Source organism: Anabas testudineus, chromosome 2, assembly GCF_900324465.2.
Source record: "Anabas testudineus chromosome 2, fAnaTes1.2, whole genome shotgun sequence".
NCBI lineage: Eukaryota > Metazoa > Chordata > Actinopteri > Anabantiformes > Anabantidae > Anabas > Anabas testudineus.
This window is the reverse complement of record NC_046611.1, coordinates 28,211,709-28,221,320: the sequence shown is the minus strand read 5'-3', so window position 1 is coordinate 28,221,320 and position 9,612 is coordinate 28,211,709. Positions and strand designations below refer to the sequence as shown.

Below are 9,612 nucleotides of genomic sequence, written 5' to 3'. Positions count from 1 at the left end.
ATAAGGAAACAATTAAAAAATCAATATCTATAAACTTTTAATATACTGAAAACATAATGACCTAATGCCACAGGATTACCAGCGTCACTATAGCAGTATACAAATGAAAATAATTTATACCAAAACACAGAAAGCATGTTGCTCATTCATCTGTGACTAATAAATAAGCAGATCAATTATCTTAAATATATATGTATGTATACATACATATACATACATATATATATATATATATATATATATATATATATATATATATATATATATATATATATATATATATATATATATATATATATATATATATATACCATTATTTTTTTCCAGCCCAGTTTTGTCTTCTTGTCTTTTTTAAAATGCTTCTTTTGATTCACAAATCAAAAGCCAATCAAATATATTTATTAATTAGATATTTTCATTGCTGATACTAAACAGAGTGCATTATGGAAATTCCCATGTTTAATTAACTTGCATATTCACATACATTAAGAAGGTTTGGTAAAATACAAAACTCTATTATTTTATTATACTGATATATGTATTTGGACCGCTAATATTCCTGAGAAGTGTATTTTTAGGTTTCCATATATTCATAGATCCCACAACGTAGCATGTCACCAGGTAAATATAAGGTATCAAAATTAAAATCAAATTAGTATAAAATACAGTAGACACTTGGTTGATTAGTTATATGAAAGTCATTAGGGTTCTGAGAAAGAAGCGCCAGCTTCATGATCAACTTTACATACACAACTCGTCATTATGGCTCCATTAGTGGACCTGTAGACACAGCAGTGTTACCAGATTCCTTTAATTTTAAATTAAGTCGTAATCTAGGAGTGTTTTGAGGTAAAGAGAAAACACAGACAGGTCTGTTTTCTATTAGTCTGTGATCCAGTGTACATTGTAGAGATATAAATTCCCACGACGCTGTTGTGTTGCATTTAGTCACTTCCGTGGCCCCAAAGGGTTTGACAGTGTTTCAATGAGGTGATGTGTACTGGGAGGAAGTAGGTGTCTTGGTGGTTTGGGGAGGAGAATTAAAAGGTCCATCTCTTTGATGCTGTACATGTATATATAATAAAAGTAGAAACAGAGCTGATATATAACCATATGAAATCCTGAAAATGTACATGAAACAAACAATATATTAAGGATGGGGGGAGAACAAATATCTGTACATTCTATACAAATCAAAGAGAAGTTTTTTATCCCTAATCATTCTCATCCATTTCAATAAAGCACATGTGTGCATACATACCTATACATTTTGACTTTAACTATGTTTACAATGTACAAATTGTGGCTTTATTTCGCTTTACAATAAACAAATATAACATAATAGACATTCTGTTCAAGCATTTACTCATTTATAGGTATATTTGAACTTTTGGTCAATTCCTGGTCCATAATAACAGAAATGCTTGAGAAGGGTTTGGTGCTCTTTCATGGCACCACTGTTGCTGTCCCAATTCCAATCAGCAGTGCCACCAAAAATGCAATGTTTCCCAGGAAGTAAACAACCACCAGCAGGTTGTCAGTGTTTGTCTGACAAAACAAAGCAATTTACATTAGAAATCAGCAGCATGTTGTTTTTTTAAATTGTTTTTAATATAATTTATTTTTGTCTTACCGTTTTCGATTCAATTGTATCTGTTATCGAAAGAAAAGACGAGTTTTAAAGCTGCTGCAAGATACTTCGACAACTTCTTAATGTTTTATTCTGTTCTGTGTCTGTAGTCAGTTACACACAAATAATAAGTGTATCTACCTGTAGTATGAATTTTCCATCTGAAGTGAGCTTCCATGAAGACGTAGAATAAACATTCCCAGGCAGTAAAACCACTCATAGTTTTCACCATCCATTGGCTGTCACTGCCGTCAATCAACTCCAGGCCTGTGAATATGGCTGCCACTGTGTGACAGCAAGTAGAAGAAACGTATTTAAGACTAGGTCAACAGGAGGAGACAGTGTGTGTGTGTGTGTGTAGTCAACAACTATAAATTAATAAAATGAAAAAACAAGTGTGGACAACTTTTAGAAATGGCTTTTAGGAAGGAGCTTACCTGCTAAGATTTTTATTACCAGTGCATTTAAAGAATGTGTCCAGTTGAACACATATCTCCTGTCAAAGAAAAGAGGAAAATCATCAACAGCTGAAATAAGAACAGCAGCACTGGTCATGTGTGGTTTAACTCTGAAGACAGTGGTCTGACAAAGCTAGGTCAGCTCCAGCTCCGGTTCATCATGTCCTGTGGTCTCACAGTTAGTGAAGAGCAGCTGCACGACGTGGTTCCATAAACCACAGCCACCCTGATCTATTGAGGTTATAACTGACTACACTTGATAACATGATGGGATCAAGTAGGACAGAAATGTAACTGACACAAACTGTGGGGTGATTGCTGTGCATGCTCATAGCGGCTTGAAGACTGGCTAGATGTTCTGACAGTTCAGGTTGGCCCAACTTGTTCAGGGTACGTACGTGGGATGTTGGGGTCCACAGCGCAGAAAAGCTATTATGGGCTGGATGAAGGAGAGGATCATAATCAGGCAGCCTAACACAGGATGGGCTCCCTGAAAACAGCACACAGCAACACTGACAGTCACTGACACACAAGGATTAATGAATATTTGAACAAAACAGGTGAAACACCGCGACTGAAGTGTTAGTCATTAGACTAACGTAACATCTGAAGTGAAATACTGCATAATAAATTCTGTTTTATATTGACAGTAGTAGATGTTTTCTTATGTATTACAAACATATCTGATGGGATTTGTAATTGAAGTCATTGTACAATGTTACTCTGATAGTAACTGTACTGAACTGTGGACTGAGTCGGTCTAAATGTTTCTGTTTCCTGCTGCTTCCAGTCTTTATTGTAAGCTACAGTAACCGTGTTCTGGGTCGTTGTGTATTCTGATGACAACAGCGTTCAGTGAGAAGTGGACTGTTTCATAAGACAGAGCCTCAACAATATGTCTCAGCAGTGCTGGTTTACTGACCCCGGCCCAGCCCTGGCCGTACACAAAGATGATGATGAAGGCGATGATTGTTGCTGCTACTGTCACACACATCACTGGAACATGGACCTGGAGGAACACAAACAGTACAACTTCATCCTGTATATGATTTGCATTAGAGATTGCTAGATAGAAAAACAAATATTTGATCAAATATCAGAAAAAAAGAATTCAGTGAAACATCATCTCACCACAAACCAATGGTCTTTGCCAAACATCTTGTGACCTCTAGCCATTCCTTTTAGATATCGAGCTACAATCATCCCCAGTGACCCAGTGGTCATCCAGGATATCAACATCAGTGCTCCTGAAACAGAAATTGAATGTTAAAAGCTTTATTAGACTCAGGAATTCACCAGTATGTTTACAGTTCATACTGCCAAAATAAATATCTGTCATTTTATTATGACACTATATCCAGTGGCTGTATAAATATTTCAATCCTGTTGGTCCCAGGGATTTAATCTCTGTGTCATTAAGTCATTGACAAAATGACGGTGACTCACATCACTGAATCTGTCCATGCAATTTACAAAACGAAAAGAGTTCATCTTCAGGAAGCAAGAATGTCCTCACTACAATTCTTGTCCCCTTGGATGGCGTTAAGATGAGTTCAGGTTTCAACAAATTATTAAGACTCATCCTCTGAATCCTAATGATCTTTTTAGATCACAGTCCAGCAACACTGTTGGAGCTGTGTTTGACAAATCAATGTAAAGCATGTGTCTGTTCTGCTGCTGGAACATAAAAAACTAAGAGTGTACAGTATGGATTCAGTTAGTTATTCCTATGTTCGGGGTCTCACCATGTGCTTTGACAATGGCAGGTGTTTCGGATTTTGTTGCAAGAAGCTGAACTTTGGAAAAGTCTATCTTGTCAGAGCTGGTGAAGGTACCTGTGTGGGGTGTGATTTGTCCTGTAGGAGAGAAACATGAAGCAGGCATTAATGTCGTTTGTATTCTTGAAAACATGTAAATGACAGTGGGTTAAAGTTACACCCTTTCATTTTCCTAATAACTGCTGCTTATTGTGGTACCGTAAATCATGTTACTTTGAGCCTATTGTCATCCCAAACAGCAGCATATAAGCCCCATCTACTTAATGTGTTAGTTTCAAATTAGTGTAAACATTAAGCTATTAAACAGCTGAAATTTGGGAGTCCAGTGATATCACTAAAAGCTAACTTTCTGCAGATAAACTGTGTCCACATAACTACAGTAAGTTCAGGAGAGCATCGTTGAAACAGGAAGTGTGTCCTTCAATAGAAGAACTGAACATAATGAACATAAATATGTAAAAGTAACCATGACAGAAGTGAAGCTTGCCTAAACTGGAGAGTTTAAATGTGGTGAAACAGGAGAAATATGATTGACTTGGGTGAGAAAAGACATAAATTTAGGTGGTTAGTGGATTGTAACAAACATCAAACAAAAATGGAAAAAAAAATGAGATTGGGCTAAGCAGGGCTGAACCAGGAAGGAAGAAGGTGAATATAAATTAACATAGGAACCAAACTAGAGGACTAGGTTTACTTCACTATAAGTGCAAATGACGATGGGGCAACTGGCAACAGCCAAATGGAAACTGTGTTTTAGTACTGTGGCTTTCTTAGCAGATCAGCATCAGAGTTTGTGTTGCTGGAGGACGAATGGGGGAAGGGCAGGTGAGTGAGCGTGTAAAGCAAAGAGGGAGTGGCCAGGTTTCTTTGTTGGTGTATGCAGGTACTAAGGAAAAGGGCGACAAAGGTCAGAGAGACAAATAGGCAGCTGAGACCTCTGTGACAGGTTTTCCCTCCAATGGTCAGATCAGCCCAATATTGCTCACATTATATCCAGTGCCAATGCATTGAGTAGTGTATACTAAGGAAATGTGTGTTCACAGTTCACTTGTGACTAACATCCACATATTTACCAAATGTTTCACCAAACTCTCATCATAAACCTTATTGTTATAATCTGGCAGTTATTTGCCATAATTAACCGCAGTAACCCTTTGATCTTAAGATGAGAAAACCAGAATTAAAGTTAAAGTTAAAGTTAAATTAAAGTGTTGGTTTAGCTGCTTACATAGCAAAAACTATAAAAATGAGATAAATAGAATTGAGTTTCTGTTTTCATTGCACAAGTTATGGTGAAAATGATCAGACCAGTAAACTTCATTAGGTCAGTACCTACTGGCCCAACAAACACAAACAAAGACTGTTTTCTCCTCCCATAATGCCCAATGTCTACATTACCATTGCTGCTGGGTCCATAGGCAAACAGGATGTAGTAGTTTTGGTTGGAGCTGATAGACCTCTGTGTAGATATAGCGTTCGTGGTGATGAAGGAGCAGCTGATCACATTGTTCTGCATTGTTGCTGTTAAATTAGAGACATCCCCCTGATAAAGAGTTGACACTTAAGAACTCAATGTCAAGTCAAATCCACAGTTCACTTATTGAAAGAGCGCTAACAGAGCATTAGTTATTGTGTCTGACAAGAAGAATTCAGATATGAGTTCTGGTTTCAGAAGAACATCATTACCAGAGAAATTGTTTTTGGAGTTGTTTTTCCTGTTGAGTAGGCATGCTGCAAGGTTGGCAGACCTCTACTGTCCATGCCACAAATGTAAATATCATCGTTTCCCTGAAAAGACAGAGTTAAAAACAAACATCAGAACTGACTTTAGGTCCATTTGTTTCAAACATGTAAGATTAGAATAACAGTACTGTCGACATGTCTCAAACAGTGACCTCTTGAGAACACGAACATGAACAAAAAACACAAAATACGTGTTTGGTTTTTTTATTGCTTTGGAAATAACTGTTGTCGTCATCTTTAGAGCACAGATAGGGTCGTCACATGGAACACAAAAATCGTGTCATTTAGTTTGGAAAATGTTTAGGCTCACGTTAGACATTTTGACGTTGTTTGAATTTGGTACAACAAGAAGGGGGAATTAACCAACGAATGATTGAACTTTATTCACTCAAACATTCATACTGTGGCTCATTCAGTATCTTAGGCTCATGGTAAATTTGTTTTAAATTATGTGTTTGAGTGAGTTAGGAAGTAATTACAAAGATAAACTGTGGAGGCAGTGGGTGAGGATGTGTGGTCAACACCACGCTTTGGACTCTGCCTGAGATGACTATATATATATATATATATATATATATATATTCAAAATATTCTGATATTGGTGATAGAGATGTTCCCTTTCATCAATATACTTTACTGTACTATACTATCCTTTTTCTTTACATTACCATTATCTGATCATCTGAGAATCCAAAAGCGATGTATCCATTAGAAGGACCCGTCATCTCATAGTGAATAGCTCCATTGCTGGTAGACAACATCATAGCTGACATGAAATAACAGTCTGAGCTGGCTGAAGGATCACAGTTGAAAGGCTGACTGAAACAGGTCTTTGTGTCACCGCATTGTGCGTTGGAGATACTCATCTGCAGGAAAAAGGGCTTAAGCTTTACAGTCATGTTAATATAACCATACTCATGAGAGTACAACGGACATTCACCCTGCACACTGGAAAATGTTTCACAGAAATATGTTATTTAAACAAATTATTGAAATGTCTGATATCATTGTTTTTGTGTTGATAAAGTTGAATAGTAAGTGTCCATTTAATTGAACATTGTTGTGAAGAAGTTTTTAATGCTGCATTTAGCTGGTGGACCTACTTGTTGGTTTCATGCCCCTTTCCTACACATCACTACTGCATTAAGGTGGTTTCACTGAGAACAACCTTCCTGAAACTTGCCTTTTTCCACTTCAATCTGGCCATCTCTTCTCTAACCTTTACGCCAACATTACTTACAGAAGCATTTACAGATGTGGTGGAAGTAGTTATCGCTGGTGAAGTGGAAGAACCTGCAGATTCACCAGTGAAGGTCAGGACAGGACTTTTAACAGCAACCCAGAAAGTTCTTGTACTCTGTACAAAGGTTGCACTGCAGAAGCAAAAGAGATGCTTTGAATAAATCAAGGATACCACAAGTATTATGCAGTAATGACAAAGAAATTACTCAGTTTATTCAATTACTTCTGGAACAGACTGGAATAAAACAACATTACTAAACTGAACCTTACGAGAACTGAATAGATGTCCCGCTTGCTGATGCATCAGCTGTCCATGTCGCCTGAATGGACGTCTTAGTAGACGCAGATGTTTGGGATACTGCTGAGTTCTGGATGTCACACACACACAAACACACACACACACACACACACACACAAAGCAAAAGGTGTATCACTTGTTGTTTTTTTTTTCCTTTGGCAGATTGAGGTACACTGTGCTGTGTATGCAGAATCCAAGCACATACTGATGTCATGTTGCTAAGACTTTAAATAAAAACAATCCAACATATTCATTTAAATGTTATAAACAGTGTCAAATGCATTTTGCTGTTTGCATCTTTGCAATTTGATACAAAAAACAAAGTCCTTTCCTGACTCCATGAAAACTAAAGCACAGCAGATTTACATGGTATATTTTAAAGGTAGTTTTGGCAGATGAGTGATGTTCAACAAAAGATACAACCAGCATCCATATTTTGTGTGTTTGTAATGTGGCAGTGAAAAGAATTATTCAGCTAATGGTAAACACATTATAATATGACCCAGATTTACAGTTTAAACCCATCCATCAGATAAATTAATACATATTCGAACTTCAAATGACACGAAGTATTGTTTTACCTGGTATACATTTGTATTATGTTCACATTACACTAATAATACTCACAGATTTCTGACTGCAGGTGAGAAGCTGAGCTCCCGTAATTGGCCCGCTGAAGGATCCCACAGCAGTCTGGCTCCCCACTGCTGCAGCCTTCAACAGGAAACCACGGAAAGAGCTTGATCCCTGGAGCTGAACTGTGGGCAAAAAAATTTAATATTAGTATTTATGTAAAGAAAAGCTCTACTGACAATGCATTTAGACAGAAAAGTGCTTTGTACTTAAATAATGATGTTAGTGATAAACTGAATTTAAGTGGTGTTCTTCATAAACTTTTGCTTTAGCTAGTTAATCTGCCACAGTGAACAAATCTTTGTAGTAATTGATGCAGATATGTCAAAATCTGGACAGACACACTGAGAACTATCTAAAAATAGAGATATAGATTCTTACCTGTGACCTGATCTCCAAGTTTGAAGCTGGTCTGGCTCACAGTGACGGTGTAGGGTGCTGATCCAGTCTGTGTGCTCGCCCCATGGTTGGGGCGTCATGTTATCACAGCTGGCTGTAACTAAACCTGAGGGATAGCACCAAACAGCTGGAGTGAAGCACAGCAGCAGCAACACAACGCGGTCCATTGCAATAAAATGATGTGTTTCCCCTCTGCTCATAAACTCAGCTTGTGAAGAACCAACACTATGACTGATGCTACTATTCAGCTGAGAGGAGCTCAGGTGTCCATGTCAAAACAATCACTGAGAGGAAGGGAGGAAGGGAGGGAGTAGCTACAAGAGTGGGCGGGGGCTACAGGTAGACGCATACATCTCTGACACATACGTCTGTTGTTAGCAACCGCTTTATGTTCCCTGCAGGGAGAGACGAAGATGAAACTGCTAAGTCTTTGTGTGTGTTCATGTGTGCTTGAAACGAGGGCAGTGATTCTGTATCTGTGAGTCTTTCTACCTGCTGATCATCAGCTCTTATCAAGAATTGTGATTGCATTGTTGATTATCATCACTAAGATCGCTTGACTGTTGTGGATTGTAGCATGTTACAACAACAGCAACTTGAAGGAAAGCCAAAACCACCACGGTTCATGAAACATAAAACAGGTGGAGTGGTGGGGGTAAGCGTGTGAGCAGTGCCAGTAAATGACGTCTACACCTTGACACAGCAGAATTTCTTTGAACTATTGAAGCAAAAAGCTGAAACAGAGGAACAACAAGTGGTATCGCTGTTTTCACTGATGCAAGCCAAACAGATACACCTCACCATGTTGAAACTGCTGATGTTATGTGTGTGTACTTTCAGGAAATTAGCAGTAGAACAGGACACTAGAATAAACATGTTTATATGAAAAATTATGTTAAATAGTGGTACATTAAATAGCATTAATTATATACATACATATTATATATATATTAGTATAGAGAGAGAGAGACAGACTACGATTATAAACAATAAATAATAGTAATAATAATAATTATTATTATTATTAAATAATAATAATTAAAATTTACAAGTCCTGCATCTGCATGGGTTCTCTCGCTTCTACTAAACTGTATCAGCTCTTTAAACATAGAACAGCAACCCTTAGCACACAAAATATAAAATAGGTTTTAAAAGTCCCCTCCCTGAACTGCCACCTTACTGTGGTGGAGGGGTTTGCGTGCCCGAATGACCCTAGGAGCTATGTTGCCGGGGGCTTAAGCCCCTGGTAGGGTCTCCCAAGGCAAACAGGTCCTAGGCGACGGGCCAGACTAAGAGCAGTTCATAAACCCCTTATGACGAGTGAAAGATCAAGGTCGGATACGTCGCCCGGATTGGCGTCACCGGGGCCCCACCCTGGAGCCAGGCCTGGGGTTGGGGCACGTAGACGAGCGCCTGGTGGCTGGGATCTCT

At 38.1% G+C, this 9,612-nt stretch overlaps 1 protein-coding gene across 1 annotated transcript; it reads right to left on the bottom strand.

Moving 5' to 3' along the window:
* Window positions 1-680: 680 nt before the first annotated feature.
* Window positions 681-8,261, bottom strand: LOC113164641 (putative ferric-chelate reductase 1). Its single transcript, XM_026364025.1, has 15 exons — window positions 8,204-8,261; window positions 7,777-7,907; window positions 7,122-7,219; window positions 6,850-6,982; window positions 6,278-6,475; window positions 5,553-5,654; window positions 5,265-5,409; window positions 3,834-3,944; window positions 3,220-3,335; window positions 3,011-3,097; window positions 2,487-2,578; window positions 2,068-2,126; window positions 1,772-1,915; window positions 1,634-1,653; window positions 681-1,548 (listed from the first exon to the last, which is right to left on the bottom strand). The coding sequence occupies exons 1-15, from the start codon at window positions 8,259-8,261 to the stop codon at window positions 1,447-1,449; spliced, it is 1,596 nt and encodes a 531-aa protein (XP_026219810.1). The 3' UTR covers window positions 681-1,446.
* Window positions 8,262-9,612: the final 1,351 nt, after the last annotated feature.

What these genes read in the sequence shown, in the direction of transcription:
- LOC113164641 (XM_026364025.1), bottom strand. Translation starts at nt 8,261, where the DNA reads ATGACGCCCCAACCATGGGGCGAGCACACAGACTGGATCAGCACCCTA. An exon ending in CAGCACCCTACACCGTCACT is followed by an intron (nt 7,908 to 8,203) that starts GTGAGCCAGACC and finishes TTTTGCCCACAG; the next exon opens with TTCAGCTCCAGGGATCAAGC. An exon ending in CTCCAAAAACAATTTCTCTG is followed by an intron (nt 5,410 to 5,552) that starts GTAATGATGTTC and finishes ACTCTTTATCAG; the next exon opens with GGGGATGTCTCTAATTTAAC.